At 41.1% G+C, this 17,253-nt stretch overlaps 2 protein-coding genes across 3 annotated transcripts in view; one reads left to right on the forward strand and one right to left on the reverse strand.

Annotated features, from left to right (window-relative positions):
* Positions 1 to 17,253, reverse strand: part of LOC137431586 (hyccin) — a 576,074-nt gene that overhangs the window by 331,569 nt on the left and 227,252 nt on the right. The gene's annotated exons all lie outside the window — the stretch shown is intronic.
* The window catches only part of LOC137431580 (unconventional myosin-IXb), a 232,539-nt gene that overhangs the window by 159,364 nt on the left and 55,922 nt on the right, over positions 1 to 17,253 (forward strand). For both annotated transcript variants that reach the window (XM_068123054.2, XM_068123055.2), the window contains exons 27-29: positions 5,604 to 5,729; positions 5,899 to 6,123; positions 15,619 to 15,719. In XM_068123054.2, the coding sequence (XP_067979155.2) occupies positions 5,604 to 5,729; positions 5,899 to 6,123; positions 15,619 to 15,719 (452 nt within the window). The remainder of the gene's footprint in view (positions 1 to 5,603; positions 5,730 to 5,898; positions 6,124 to 15,618; positions 15,720 to 17,253) is intronic.

A 17,253-nucleotide genomic window follows, 5' to 3' on the forward strand; every position in this document is an offset into this window, starting at 1 on the left:
CATGATCAGCAGCTACCATTTCTTGGAGTAGCATGACCAGTAAAAACATTTGTAAGTGACTGTTTTGTGCTGGCAATTAAGGATAATATGGTGGAAATAAGCAATATATATATATATATTGTTACGGACGCGGTTAAGATGTTATTTACCGAGCGGTGGTATTGCCGCGACCTAACAGTTCCCCCGATTCTTCCCCAACTCACCCGATTCCACCCAAACGTTGGCCAAATCGCGCTATGCTAAATCAATGATGGAAAGGACACAACGACTGGGATAGATGAAACGACGCAAGGGGTACAGTTCTCAAGACCTCCGGAGGAGGGTATAATTACAGTGGTGGAGAAAAGGGGGTAGATTACAAGGTAGTGAGGTAAAGACACAGAAGAGATAGGCACTTAATTACAGTCTTATCTTATCCCAGACAGACCACAGACAAACGGAACAAGGCTGACTTACACAGGGATTGATGGCAGGGAGGACAGGTAGGTTGATAGCACAAGGTGCACCTTGGCTCGGGGACAGGCTCAAGCACGGTCCAAGAGATGCAGGGAGGTGTCACAGCGCTCGGAAGGGACGTCTCTCTTGCTTCAAGCTCAGCGCGCATCTGACGTCACCTCCCTCTTCCTGCGCATGCTCAGCGGGGAGTGACACGCCCTCGGCTGGTTGGCTCCGCCCCCCTGGGGCCGGTCCGCCGCTTCCATTGGGTGCGGGGGTTACTGGGCTCCGCCCTTGACGAGGAGCTGACAGGGAGCCCCTATTTGGTAACCCCGTCGAGCACATGTTCAATGGCGGCTCGTTGGGAAGGCCTTGTGCCCTCCCAACACCCCCTACCAACCAAGCCGGAGTGAGGACGTGCACTCCCTGTGCACGCCGCTGCCGTTTCTGTTGTTGTTGTTGCTGAACCGTGAGGAAGAGCTGCGGGGAGGTATTGGGAGGTCCTAAACTTCCTAACGGTGCCATACAATCACATTCTGGTGCAACGAAGGGTCAGAATTAATGGAAACGAGTCCTTAACTGACATAGACTAAGAATAACTAGCAAGATGTCCTATAGTTGTCTTACATGAGATGCGGTGAACCTGGGCACGACATTTAATGGGGGAAATAGGGGGAGGTCGGGTCTACAGAGTGTTGTTTACAGCAAATGGGACTAGGGAATGGGGGATTGGGGAGAGTTGGGAAGTATTGAGGAAATAGGGGAATATTTACAAGCGGATATGGATGGATGCAAATCCCATATCCGCAACAATATATATATATATATATATATATATCTATATATATATATATATCTATATATATATATATATATATATATATATATATATATATATATATATATATATATATATATATATATATATATATATATATATATATATATATATATATATATATATATATATAAAAATATATATATAAATATATATATATATATACTGTATATATATATATACTGTATGTATATATATATATATATATATATATATATATATATATATATATATATATATATATATATATATATATATATATATATATATATACATATATATATGTATATGTATATATATGTATATGTATATATGTATATATGTATATATGTATATATATATATATATATATATATGTATATGTGTATATATATATATATATACATATATATATATATATATATATATATATATATATATATATATATATATATAATTTTATTTTTTTATTTATTTTTTTTTTTTTAAGAAAGAAAGACGCTTCCAAACAGAAAGGACAAACTAGATCTACTCTGCAAATTTGAGCAAACTAGTGCGTGCCCGTACGTGCGGGGAGGTAAGTACGTGGACATACGTACGTTGACGTACGTACCAAAAATATGGCCTCACTGTCCGGAAGTTCGCATATCGCAGTTACGATTAATCGCAAATTAGTTTTAATGGCCAATTCTTCAATTAGCGCCAATGTTTTTGCCATTTTGCAATTTCATCGCAAGGAAAAGCACAAAGAGAAGAGAACAACAAACACACGCGGTTCCTTCGCTGTAGCTTGACCATACGTGCAAAAAAAAAATTACAACTTTCATCGTTCCTTCGGTCTTCGCTCTCGTCCTTCGCCGTTCCTTCGCTCTCGTCCTTTGCTGTTCCTTCGTTCACGTACAAAATGTATGTGTTTGCTAAATAAATGGCCATAACTTGGTAACCACTTGTCCGATTAATAGCAAACCTTGAAAAGACACATCCTCAGGTCCCCAGCAATATACCTGGCAAGCTTCACTTCGATCGGACCAGTGGTTGTCGAGAAACAGCGGTCGCAGACATACACACAGACAGACACACAGACAGACACACAGACACACAGATATTGCTTGCATTATAGAGAGATAAACTATTTGAGCAAATAAACAAGAGCAGTCCCGGTCTCAGGCGACGTTTCACCCGCTTCGCAGCAGGCTTTCTCAGGCCAATAGACCACGAGCCCCAGCACGTACCAGGTTTTTATTCATTTTGTAATCCTGGTGTTGGCTTGACGGTTAAGGGTGCTGGCTTGGGATCCTATGATCCTGAGTTCAAATCCCGGCGGATCGTTGAATTAATGCCAGGGGGATTGACTCAGTCTGTCATCCTTCCGAGGTCGGCAAATTGAGTACCAGCTGACTGGTAGTTGGAGCACTGCATCAGCGGCACTAAAAATGCACTTCCAGAGAAATGATGCAACCAGCAGCCACAGGCTGCATACGAATCAACAACAACAACAACATTCACTTTGTGGCCGCTTCCGGTCATGTGCCGGTTCTTGAGATCAGATGGAGGAGTTTTTTTTTATTTTTGCAAACCTCAAGCAAATAAACGTGAAAGCACATCATAGATCGGCTGCTCTGCTCTTTTTTGTTATTACTTACACGTGATCTTGTATTGTTTGAGTGCAAGTGAGCATGTGTGTGTGCACTTGTTGTTGTTGTAGTTGTAATTGTGTTTCCGGGGCATGACCATGGGTGGTTTTGTGCCCAGGAATGATGTCATATTGGGACATGTTGCCTCACTCCAAATAGTCGACCCAAATATGAGTCTTTCCACAAATAGGTGCGCTCTGCTTTCCTCGTAGCTTGTCAGCTGGTTAGGAACTTTGACCACTAGCCATCATATTAGTACCAAATCATTTTTTATGTCAAAATATTGCACGCAAAACTTATTTCATTGGTGTATCTTTTTCTTCTACTGCACAAGTGGGATACATTGAGCATGTTTTTTCGACTGGATATAATTTTGATCTCTTTGCTGTGGCCCTTGCCTTTGAGGTTTTCAAGTGCCAGAGTTTAGACATTAGACTATGCTGTCTGGACCAGGCTGCAAATTGTTATATTCTGCACTCACTGGCCAAGCCTATCAAATGTTCTCGACTTTTAGAATAAATATCTTTTTTTCTTTTTTTGTGGGGAAGGCTTGTATAAAGGAGAGCATGTTAGACCGGGAAAGGGATTGTCGAAAAGGAAAACAATTAGAATGTCAGAATATTTAGAGGGTACAAATCGGAGGGGTTAATGGGGGTAGAAACGGTGAGGTGTGAAATTGGAAATTAAACAAAAGGTGGTGCTTGGCACTGACTTTTTTAAGTGCTGAAGGATGAAGGAGGCTGAAAATGGGTTTGGAGTAAAATGCTGCAAGTGAGAGAAGAGGAGAATGAAGAAAGAGATGGCTGGTGAGGCTGAGTTTGGGATGTAAATGGAAAAGATGTTGGAAGATGAACATGTATTTATAAAACTCATACCCCACACACTATGGGAGGGGCAGGAAGGGTCATTCCTCTTTGGGGTATATAGATTACCGTCGATCTATGGTCGTTCTCAAGAACATTGGGTGTGTGTTCATTTACCAAGTTTCTTGTGGAGAGATCGCCAAGTAGTTTATGCATTCGAGCAAGCACTCCATTCAAAACCATTAAGGGACGGCTGGCTTGACAAGCGCTAGCTAGCTGCTTGGTAAATGAGCACAAACCGGGCTTCCTCCATTTCAGTTTCGTGTTAAACATCAGAAGTGAGTTTCAAAAGTTTGCTACGAAAAACGCCATGTTAGCAGCAGGAAGGGTCATATGTTATTTACCCAACCCTTGTGGTATATAGAGTACAGTAGATCATCACTCAGTTCTGTAAGTAAAACTTACCTCACGGACGTCAGGATTCCTCCAAATTTCTTTGTTTAGTGTTATAAATAGCATTAGCAACTGTTAAAAAAAATCTAATCATGTGTGTTTGTGGTTTATAATATTTTTACCTCTGGTAGAGGTCGTTGGGCCATTGCTCCCGCGGAAACGCCATGATTCACTGTTCATAAACATTTGTTCAAGGAGGAAAATACCTTGGGGAGGTGGGATATTAATGGTACGAATATTATGCTATTATCTTTGTTTTGTTATTCAAAGCGGCCTTGGAAAAATGCCACGATAAAGCTAACTTAACATGGATATACACCTCAACATGCAACTCCATTGACTGCAATGGTGGGGAAAACCCGCTCAGGGAGAAAAGCCCCTTTGGAAGGGGGGGGTGGGGGGGGGTTATGGCTACAACCTTCATTGTGTAACCCTTTGTCATCCTATCAAGTTTGGTTGAGATTGGATAAGTAACGACGGAATGTACTGCGGTCAAAAATTCATCAGACAGATAAACACCAAATTATACATACCTGTACCAAGACAGACAGACACCAAATGGCATATTTTAGTATGATAAGAGAAAACAAGTCAGATAGAAATCCAAGAGAAAGGAGTGATCTCATTATTAAGGTAGAATAATATTCAAGTGCTGGCAATGGGCAAGGATGAGATCTATGTCCGTGACAGCATCTCTTCAGAATCCAAGGATCCTCATGAACTGGAATTCAATATTTTTCATCAGATGGAGAAAAACTGCTGGAATATCAGGCTGTAATCATGGGGCAGTTAAGAAAAACCTTGCAGAAATTGAGAAGATAAGGAGGGTTGGTGAAGTGTTCATATGGTTGAGAATGAGATGGTTGTGCCCATGATGTAGTTTAGTGCCCACAACATCAAATCAGTGGATAATTAATTTCATCAAAAGTCTCACTAGAGAAGGGACTTGGAAGATTTGGGAGACAGTCTTTGTGGGGAGAGAATGTGAGGGCAGAGCACTTTTGGGGATTGAAGGGAACATTCTGGATAATTAATGAGGAATTAGTTTGACGTGGACTGTGGCATTTCGAATAAGTTTGACGTTGACCGTGGCATTTTTTAAAGCCTGTGCAACTCACTTTGCATTATTTTAAGTTGTTGACTCCAAAGTCCTGAAAATTATTGGCATTTCACATTGTAAAGCACAGAATGAGGTTCTGCTGCTTCCACACTACAAACAAGTTGGGTGGGATAATGGTTTTACAGTGGCACTTATCTAGGTCTTGCTCCAGCACTTCTCAAAGACATTTATCCCTTGTGAACCGCATTGGGTCTCGTGATCCACTTACCAACCAAGTCCTTCTGTCACTTCCACTTTTTCATTCCCTCTTTCAGGACTAAAAAGAACGTGTTTCGAAAGTTATTTGCATGGCTATCACGACACTCGTTCATGATCCTGAATTGTGATCTTTTTTTTTGCAGCACTGTGTGCATTCCTGGCTGGAACGAAGGCGACTTGCCAAGCTCCTCACAGCAATGCATGCTGGAATAGATCTCTGGGCGAATGGCGCTACTCAGCTCCGGCTACATATTGCTACTGTCGTGAATGTAAGCTTAGTTCAACAATAAAGTTTTCCAGATTTAGCAGTTGGGTTGTGAAAAGAATAGGGAGATGAGTGTACAAAGCAATAATCATTTAACTCGCATATAATTTTGTGCACAGGTGCAAGAACTATAGTTGTAAATGTATTGGCTTCATCCATTCATCTCCATTCAGGCGTGTTTGCTCTCATTGGCTGATCAGAAGAGGACTGTTGTCACGGCAGACGTTGCTACCCAACTCAGAGCAGCAATCACGTTGCAAGCTGCCTGGCGGGCCCATCGGCAACGCAATGCCTATCTTGAGATGGTCCAAGCAGCGATTTGCTTGCAGACTGCCTGGCGGGAGAGAGGCCGGCAGTTAGAACTGAGACGTCGCAACAAGGCAGCTGTGATTGTTCAAGTCAGTCTTTTTTTGTTTGGTATTACATTTCTGCACATATGTTTGCATGCATGTGGACATGGATCTATTTAATTGTGTATGTGTCTGCTCTTTCACAATCCTAGAACTTGTAATCTACTCTTCCATAATACTAAAGAAAAAAAACGTATATCACCACTCAAAGTTGAATTTGTTTGACAGACACACCAGTGCGACCAACCTTCAATTCTAGGCAAACTGCTAAAAATTTTAACGCACCTGCAAAAATGTTGGGACACTAATTATAGGACATGTTCAGCTTAGTTCAATCAATCTGCCATGAGGAATATTTGATTTATTTACAACATAAATGTTTTGCTGTTGTTGTCCTTATTCAGCAGATTTGGAGAATCCGAGTACCGGTAATGTAGATTAGCAGCTGGTGGTTGAGGTTGGCTGCTCTCTACATCATCTACCTTCCTCAGTAGACCAATATATCGTACTAGTAGCCTTGGTAAGCCTAGTACCACAAACTGAGGTTGACGCTGACCATTGAATATCATCCTCTTCATGGATGACAACCAGTGATGCCCTGGTGATTGTAATCCACAGTAACACTGGCAGACTAAAAAGATAAACAACTAGAATGGCACTCCGACATCACGACGTCGACTGATATGCCCCCACCCACATTATTACATCATTATAATACTTGTATCAAGTTTGATTTAAATCCATTCAGCTGTGCCCAAGTTAGCACATTTTTACCTGACATGACCTCTGACCTTTGGCCCCAAAATCTAATCGCTTTCTCTTTACAAGATTATATATGCCTGTACCAAGTTTGAATTGGATCACTTCAGCCGTTCTCAAGCTATAGACCTATTACAGATTTCACCTTTGACCTTTGACCCCAAAATATAATCACTTAATATTTACAATATTATATATGCCTGTACCAAATTTGAATTATATCACTTCAGCCGTTCTCAAGCTATAGACCTATTACAGATTTGACCTTTAACCTTTGACCCCAAAATATAATCATTTAATCACTTAATCGTCCGACAGACGGACGGACGGACAGCTGGGCGGACAACCTGAAAACATAATGCCTCCGGCGACTTCGTCGGCAGAGGCATAAAAACGGTGCAGTGTGGCTGAGATTGGTAACAGCCAAAAAAATGTTGTGCAACATCGCCGCTAATCTTAAATATTGCATCAACCTTGGAGCAAAGAATTCCGTCAATTTCTTCTGAGACATTTACTTTTTTCACGCAGCCTCAGCGGTATAACACAGAGAGAACAGATGGCTGACAGAACACTGGCAAATGGCTATATTCCCGATGAGTGGAATCTTAAGTATTCATTGGTGCACTCACCATGCTTGCCAAGCGCATGTTGGCGAGAGAGTTTAGGCAGGAATTTAGAATTTAACCAGGTTTTTTAACAAGCGATACATTTGCAAAATATACCATGGGATCTTTAACCTCCACCTTCGACTCATGCTGGCAGATAGGTCATCTTGCTTAACATCCAAACGATATATATATATATATATATATATATATCTATCTATAATTCCAGCAATCTCTGTGTGTCTGTCTGTGTGTCTGTGACCGCTGTTTCTCGACAACCACGGGTCCGATATACTTGAAACTTGCCAGGTATATTGCTGGGGACCCGAGGATGTGCCTTTTCAAGGTTTGTAATTAATCGGACAAGTACCTACCGAGCTATGTCCAAAAAACGCTTCAACCAATCAGAGAGCAGCGAGCTATCACGTGTGCCGAACCGTTAATGCAATGCAAGCGTTAATGCGTTAATGCAAGGCTTTTCTTTTTTTCCCTCTTCTCTTTCTACTTTTCCTTGCGATTAAATTGCAAACAGCCAAAATACGTTGGCGCTAATTGAATAATTGGCCATTAACACTAAAATAATCGTAACTGCGATATGCCAACTTCCGGACAGTGCAGCCTTCCATGTTGTTGTTGTTTGCAGCAGCTGTTTGCAGCAAGGCAAGGCTTTTCAACTATGTTGCCGTTAAACTATGTTTTAAAACGAATTCAAACTGCGATTAAATTAAAACGATTCATCCTAACTGCGATTTGCGAACTTCCGGACAGTGACGACTTATCTTCCGGCAGCCAATCACAGAACGCTCTGTTGCGTAGGCGTGGCCGATGTGAGACGAGCGGAGCTGAGCGCGTTACGAGCTGACCGCCATTACGGTACGTAATTCGATTTCTTATGCGCATTATTTCTCCCAATTCAGTCAGAGCGAAGGGCGGAAGCGAAGAGCGTTGCTTTTTTTGTTTACGGGCGTACGGGCGGGGTAGAGCGTACGGGTAGCGTTTTTTTTTTTTTTTGGCCACGGAACGGGCACCCACGTACGGGCAATGCCCTAGTATCTATAATTCCAGTAATCTCTGTGTGTTTGTTTGTCTGTGACCGCTGTTTCTCGACAACCACGGGTCCGATATACTTTAAACTTGCCAGGTATATTGCTGGGGACCCGAGGATGTGCCTTTTCAAGGTTTCATATTAATCGGACAATTACTTACCGAGCTATGTCCAGAAAACGATTCAACCAATCAGAGAGCAGCGAGCTATCACGTGTGCCGAACGTGGCGAACACACTCTGCCTCGGATGGCACATTTGAGAGCGTATTCATTTATTTCACGTTTGCAAACTATGTTGGCGCTATGTTGGCGTTAAACTATGTTTTAAAACTAATATAAAACTAATAAAAACTAATTTGCGATTCATCGTAACTGCGATATACGACCTTCCGGAGCTCCAGTGAGAGCGTGCGCCATTACGGATAGTAATTCAATTAAAAACATAAAAACATTGTCCCAATTCAGTCAGAGCGAAGGGCGTTGTTTTAAGCGAAGAGCGTTTTATTTTTCCCCTTAAATTCAGTCGCCGGACGGTGAAAGCTTTTTTTTGGGGGCAGCTACTGGCAGCCACGTACGGCCAATCACAGGACACGTTGTTGTGTCGACGTGCCGTGTTGTTTTCCCTCGCGGTTTGGAATGTTTTTCCTTTTCATTTTTTTTCTCTTCCTTACGGAAGTACGGGCATTTCCTTAAATTTGCGATTCTTTCGCTTTCCTGCGCGTTTGGGCACGCTATGGCGATTTCTTTTCTTTACCAAACTCCGCAAGCCGTTCGCTTTGGACCAAACCATTTCATGTAAATAGAGGGGGGGGATTGTCACCGTACTCGCAAGCCGTTCGCTTTGGACCAAACCATTTCATGTAAATAGAGGGGGGGGATATAATTTTAGATATAGATATAGTACGGGCATGCCCTAGTATATATAACTGTAAGAAATAGTAGAAACTCCAAAGTAAACTCCAAAGTATATATATATTGTTACGGCCCGCGGATAAGGATGTTGGTTTGCCGAGCGGATGGCACCGCGGCCTAACAGTTACCCCGATTAACCCGATCCCCGAACGTTGGCCGGATCGCGCCACAGATATTCAATAGGGAAAAGACTAAGGCGACGCGGATGGGAAGAAGAAGAAGACAAAAAGGTTGGAAATACGAATATAATTTATTTCTATTTACACCCAAAAATAACCAAGGAGAAGGAAAGATAAGAAAATAATATACAGAAGATTTTAGAGACACAGTGCAACGCTAGCTTATACGAGCTTAGTTAACTACCCAGGGACAAAACAAACAGAACAAACTCACGTACACCAAAAGGATGGAAAGGCAGGAGGTGGATGGCTGGAGGGAAAGGAAGGTCCTATGGGTCCTGCAGCACGATCGGCGCGTTTAGCAGCCGCCGTTCCTTCGCGGCCCTGCTCAAAACCGCCGTCCAGGCCCCAAGCGGCTGTTGAGTGTTGTTGCTGCTGTGGCCGCCGCTGCTGCTGCTGCTGCTGTGGACGTCGCGTGCTTTGCCAGGACTACAACAGGCTTTGTGCTTCCCTGGATGATGATCTCCTTAATGTTCTCTATGTTCTTTTGCTCACATGCCAGCCTCGGACTCTGCTCGGAAAAGCACCAGCTCCGGAACAACCATCAGCCGTTGCTGTGTACAAAGCTTCCTTGGGTGATCTCAATGTACTCTCGCAGTTGGTTCTCCTGGATGATCTTTTTACACAACTCAGCAACTACTCCCCTCTACAACGTCCTTGCGCGCGCGCTTTTATAGCGCCTCCGGCGATCAAGCCGCCGGCCTTCAGGACACGCCCATCGGTGTGCTCACCTCGGCCCTGATTGGTCGACACGGCCCTCTAGCTCAGCCCTTGATGACGATGGGCGGGCACGCCTTTCTTCCCCGACCCGAACACATGTTCAATGGTGGTTTTGGAGGGGATTTAATTGGCAATCGAGGCTTGGCAATGACGAAAGGGGATGTGAAAGCAAGGGGATCTACTCTTATTTAATGCAGTGCAATGGAGTGTCATCTTAATGGGAGACAAGGCCTTACCCTAATACACATAATAAAGATATAACTATCAACCAGGGGGAAATCTATGATTGGCTAACGTGTATGCTTTATGGAATTAACTACGGGAACGCCCTTTGACCTTTATACAACACTGGAGGCAGGAGGGTCCAGACTTAAGCAATAATTCACAACAATTTACTACAATACAACACAATAAAAAAACAATCCTCATTTCCGCAACAATATATATATATATATATATATATATATATATATATATATATATATATATATATATATATATATATATATATATATATATATATATATCTCTATATATATATATATATATCTCTATATATATATATATATATCTCTATATATATATATATATATCTCTATATATATATATATATATCTCTATATATATATATATATATATATATCTCTATATATATATATATATATATATATCTCTATATATATATATATATATATATATATATATATATAGAGATATATATATATATATATATATATATATATATATATATATATATATATATAGAGATGTATATATATATATATATATATATATATATATGTATATATATATATATATATATATATATATATATATATATATATATATATATATATATATATCTCTATATATATATATCTCTATATATATATATCTCTATATATATATATATATCTCTATATATTGTTACAGACACGACTTTGATGTTACGGTGGGCCGAGCGGAATGGCCGTCGTGTCCGCACAAATTACCCGATTGTACTCGAACGTTGACGAAGCCGCGCCACGCTGGCTCAATAAGGAAAAAGAAGACACACGGCTGGATTATAATGACAGACACCAATGTTTCGATTCTCAAGTATATTCGTACGGAAAGGTTAGATTACAGGGGCTAGAGGTATATCACAGGAAGACAGGCACTTAGACACACTCTTATATTGACCCCGGACAGACGACAGATAAATGGGACAACGGCTGACTCACACGGGGGTTGATGGCAGGGAAAGGCAGGTATCGGTGGCTCCAGGTGCACCTGGGCTCGGGGCAGAATCAACACGGTTCGGTCCGGTCCAAAGATGCGGGGAGGTCACAGCGCTCGGAGGTAACGTTCTTTCTCAGGCGGGTTCGCTTCCTCTCAGCGATCGCAGGCAACGTTCTTTCTCAGGCGGGGCGCCTCTGACTCAGCGCGCGCAGGTACTTCTTTCTCCAGCTGGGGGCGCATCTCTCGTCACGTCCGCTAAGTCGCCACGTATATCCGGCGGGGAGTGACACGCCCTCGGCTCGCTAGCGCCGCCCCAGATGGAATCGGTCCGCCCTTCTGATTGGGTGCGGGGGGTTACCAGGCTCCGCCCTTGAGGAGGAGCTGACAGCCAGCCCCTCCGTGGTAACCCCGTGGAGCGCGTGGTCAATGGCGCTAATCGAGCCGGTGTGAGGACGCATCCTCCCCCGCGCCGCCGCCATCTCCTCTGTTGTTGTTGTAATTGTTGGGGAAGAAGATGGAAGGAGGTATGGGAAAGGTCCTAAACTCACTACTGATGCCATATAATCACATTCTGGTGCAACGAAGAGTCAGAATTAATGGAAACGAGTCCTTAACTGACATAGATTAAGAATAACTAGCAAGATGTCCGAAAGTTGTCTACGTGTGGTGCGGTGGACCTGGGCACGACATTTAATGGGGGAATAAGGGGAAGGTCGGCTCTACTGAGTGTTATTTACATGCAATGGGACTAGGGAATGGGGGATTGGGGAAAGTTGGGGAGTATTGGAGAAATAGGGGAATATTTACAAGCGGATATGGAGGCCAAATTCCATATTCGCAACAATATATATATATCTCTATATATACAGTCACGTGAAAAAGTAAGTACACCCCATGTAAAGTTTTGACTTTTTCAACATATTTCAACATACAGCTATTCGATCTTCATTTCAACAATATTGATAGATAAAGGTGATATAATATAACAAATATCATGAAACATTTAGATTTTGTAGTCCATTGTATAATTTAAATGAACATAAATGCAAATTTTGCATGTGGAAAAAGTAAGTACACCCCTACATTTATCATGACTTCAAATACCTAAAATTAGAATCAGGTGCACCAACTCAGGTGCAAATGATTAGAACATCGTGAGAGAGGATCTTGGAGGAACCTGTCTTATTTAAACCTCAGACATTTAGTTTGGGTTGCTCTTTGTTGTTGAAGTGTGCGGCGTCACCATGCCTAGATCAAAAAAGCTCTCTGAGGCCTTCAGAAAGAAGGTTATAGATGCCTATGAGTCTGGGAAGGGATTTAAAAAGATATCCAAACAATTTGAAATCAATCATTCGACTGTCCGGAAGATCATCTACAAGTGGAGAAGATTCCAAACAACTGCCACTTGTTCAGGCCAGGCCGCCCCAGCAAGTTCAGCCCGAGAGCAGACCACAAGATGCTGAAAGAAGTCTCTAAGAACCCCAGAATGTCATCATGGGACATACAGGTAGCTCTTGCCACTGTTGATGTCAAAGTGCACGAGTCTACCATTAGAAAGAGGCTGCACAAATTTGATCTACATGGGAGGTGTGCCAGGAGGAAACCTTTGCTGTCCAGTAAGAACATCAGGGCAAAGACCAGCACTTCTGGAACAATGTGCTCTGGACAGATGAGTCAAAGGTAGAGCTATTTGGCCACAGTACCAGAACACATGTTTGGCGAAAACCAAAGACAGCATTTGACCACAATAACCTGATACCAACTGTAAAGCATGGTGGTGGAAATATTATGGTTTGGGGCAGCTTTGCTGCATCGGGGCCTGGGCAGCTCATCATCATAGAATCCACTATGAATTCTTCATTGTACCAGAGGGTGCTTGAGGATAATGTGAGGCCATCTGTCGGAAAGTTGAAGCTCAACCAAAGGTGGACCTTGCAACGTGACAATGACCCTAAACCTACCAGTAAATCCACCAAGGAATGGCTGAAAAGAAAGAAATGGAGGGTTCTGGAATGGCCAAGTCAAAGCCTGGATCTAAATCGCATCGAGATGTTGTGGGGGGATTTGAAACGAGCTGTGCATGCAAGAAACCCCTCAACCATCGCACAGCTGAAAGAATTCTGCATGGAGGAGTGGGCAAAAATTTCTCCCAGTCGATGTCAGAGACTGGTAGACAGTTATAAGAAACGCCTACTTGAGGTTGTTTCTGCCAAAGTGGGCAATACCACCTATTAGAGCCAAGGGTGTACTTACTTTTTCCACATGCGAAATTTGCATTTATGTTTATTTAAATTATACAATGGACTACAAAATGTAAATGTTTCATGATATTTGTTATCTTATATCACCTTTATCAATCAATATTGTTGAAATGAACTTCAAATAGCTGTTTGTTGAAATATGTTGAAAAAGTCAAAACTTTACATGGGCTGTACTTACTTTTTCACGTGACTGTATATATACTAGCTTGGCTCGGCTTGCTACGCTTGCCTCACCACGCGTTGTTACACAGGAACGGGCTTGTTGTAGCTGAGGATAATGACTGTACCTGAGTTGCTGTTTTGTCCTGATTTACACCAATCATAATACAAACAATTATTTTGCACAAATTTATTTGTAGTGTTTGTGATATTACATTTTTATAAGCAATTTAGCTTGAAAAAATACAAAAAAACAAACAAAAACAAAAAACCTCAGCATATACATACAGGAGGGGTAGGTGCAGACTGGAAGTTTGGGACGATTACACCGCACCACCACGTAATTCAAAACACCTCACCACCACGTGATTCAAAACACCTCACCACCACGTAATTCAAAACACCTCACCACCACGTGATTCAAAACACCTCACCACCACGTGATTCAAAACACCTCACCACCACGTGATTCAGAACACCTCACCACCACGTGATTCAAAACACCTCACCACCACATGATTCAAAAACCTCACCACCACGTGATTCAAAACACCTCACCACCACGTGATTCAAAACACCTCACCACCATGTGATTCAAAACACCTCACCACCACGTGATTCAAAACACCTCACCACCATGTGATTCAAAACACCTCACCACCACATGATTCAAAACACCTCACCAACACGTGATTCAAAACACCTCACCACCACGTGATTCAAAACACCTCACCACCACGTAATTCAAAACACCTCACCACCACGTGATTCAAAACACCTCACCACCACGTAATTCAAAACACCTCACCACCACGTGATTCAAAACACCTCACCAACAGCGTTATTAAAAACACTTTACAACCACGCACACAAAAGTTTGAGGGAATAGTTCAGTGACAACACAGACACTGCCCACATATGTAGATATATAGATAGAGGACTGTACCTGAGTTGCTGTTTGTCATGGTTTACACCAATCATAATACAAACAATTATTTTGCCGAATGTATTTGTAATATACGTGATATTACATTTTCTAAACAATTGAATTTGAAGATTTAAGTTTAAAAAAAAAGAAAATTAAAAAAGAAAATCATAAAAAATGTTTTAAATTTTTTTCAAAACAAGTACCCTTAGGACATACCCACGAGAGAGATAGGTGCATACCAGAAGTTTGGTACGATTTTACACAAGTTTGAGGCAGTAGTTCAGTGACGAGACGAGACAAGACAAGACACCACAGACACTGCACATATGTATGTATATAGATATTACACTCATTAATGCCTTGCCCTGCATGTGAAACACTAGGATGACAGTTCATGGCTGGTTCAAGATTCGAACCCAGGCTAGACAGCTCATAGGAGTGTGCATACCTGGAGGCTATCTCACAAGCACTGTTTTACCTTATTTACACATAAATTTTTTTTCTTCCAATTTTATAATATACTAAGATCCTGCGATGGAGTAGCAACCCGTCCAGGATTGTGCTTAATAGCCAAGAAACTTCTTCGGCAGCCCTATGCAGCTGAAGATGCAAAAAGGAGTGGTCATCATTATCATAATACACTAACACATTTTTTCGTCTATTTTGCATTATTTGACATGATATATCATTGCTTGTTAAATTTACATAATTATGTGTAAATCACTGAAAATTTTCCTGTTAATTGGATGCTCAGGCATGGTGGAAGATGTGTTATGCCCGACGACATGTTCAGGCCATGTACACAGCTCTGTCTGCTGTCCAGAATTCCTTTCCATCACAAATCGTCCTCAACAGGTTTGTGCATGGAGGGATGGCTTTTTAGGCAGAGACAGTATTTCAAAGGACGCTTGGTGGTCTTGTTTGTGTGAATGTTATGCTATTGACAGTTTATATTTTCAATAAAAAATTAGTTGTTTAATAAAATAAATTTTTTTATAACTGCATTCCACATGAAATAAACATTGTAATTCTGTAATATATATGACCATACATAATGTCAGCAGTGACTGCTTTATTACCCCGTGCATGTGAAGTGAAAAGTGGGGTTAAGCAATTGGTTTACTTTGTCTGTCTGTCTATAAACATCAGTTTATGATCGAGGAACACGTTCATTTTCATTGAATGTTTGATGTTGAAAACGAATCGTAACATGAATTGGTAAACGAACATGTAGTTTAGCCATACTTTGGCTCTGAATTTGACCCGACCGCACATGCGCAGAGAGGAGTGAGACAATATTTTTACTCTGCCTGTCTGGCAGTGAAACAAAATTGAAAATCATTCCAAACAGGAAACTTAGTTTTTAAGAATGTCATAAAGGACACAAACAACAGGCCCAATGAACAAATGTAATGTGTTAATTAAGGTGGTGTAAAAGACGCTGCATCAACGGCAGTGAACTTCCAAAATAAAATTTATACAACCTTGAAAATATATATTTTAAAATCTAATTACATACTTGAACACTATGGAGCACAAATCATCTTTTTGGCTCCTTCAAAGAACATCATTTATCAGTACTTTCACAAAATATTACTGCATTTTACGTCATCACAAGCAGTCAAATTTGCCGCTCACAGACCCCACCCATGTCCTTGTTTCTGAAGACTGTGTGGGGTAAGGTGTTCTATAAACGCTCTTGTTAATAAAGAAACAACTATCTGCAAGTGATCTACACTGAATGGGAGAAGGTTGAATTTTTTTTGCCATGTTGCACATGTAATTTGTAGATTTACCAAAGTAACAAAATAAATGTTTGTTCAGCCTGTGAGCTTGCAAGGTTATCAGTACCATTGTCAGAATCCTGTGCAGAAACTTCTTTTAAAAAGGCAAAACACCATGATGGTCTCAGCTTTCTGTTTACCTGTTATTGGTTTCTAGTACCAATGATGTCACAAACAACATGCATTTCTGAAAGAGCTATATTAATTAACTGATGGTTCAGATGTATTTATTCCTAACTTTAGATTGGTTTTACTCTTAGAAGCAGGTAAAGTGTTTTTGAAAATTCACTCACGGTGTCTTTGTGTTGTTATCGAGCAAATATATATATCAAGCATTTTAAACCCAAAATAAATAATCTGCATCTTTGAACAATTTTTTTTTTTTTTCAGTAATTGAATACCCGAGTGCAAGAAGTACTTAAGTCACAAAATAACTATGCAAAATTATTAGACATAGATAGTTCCCATACTGTAGATGGAGTTCCTGGTTCTCACTCACTTTGCCCAAGAATGTGACTTAAGTACTGTTTCCCCTCAGGTCTTCAAATTATCCTATTTTTTTTTGAACAAATTTGTATTTTCCTTCTCTTTAACTGAAACTGCCT

This window comes from Myxine glutinosa, chromosome 7 (assembly GCF_964187855.1).
Source record: "Myxine glutinosa chromosome 7, kmMyxGlut1.1, whole genome shotgun sequence".
Classification (NCBI taxonomy): Eukaryota; Metazoa; Chordata; class Myxini; order Myxiniformes; family Myxinidae; genus Myxine; species Myxine glutinosa.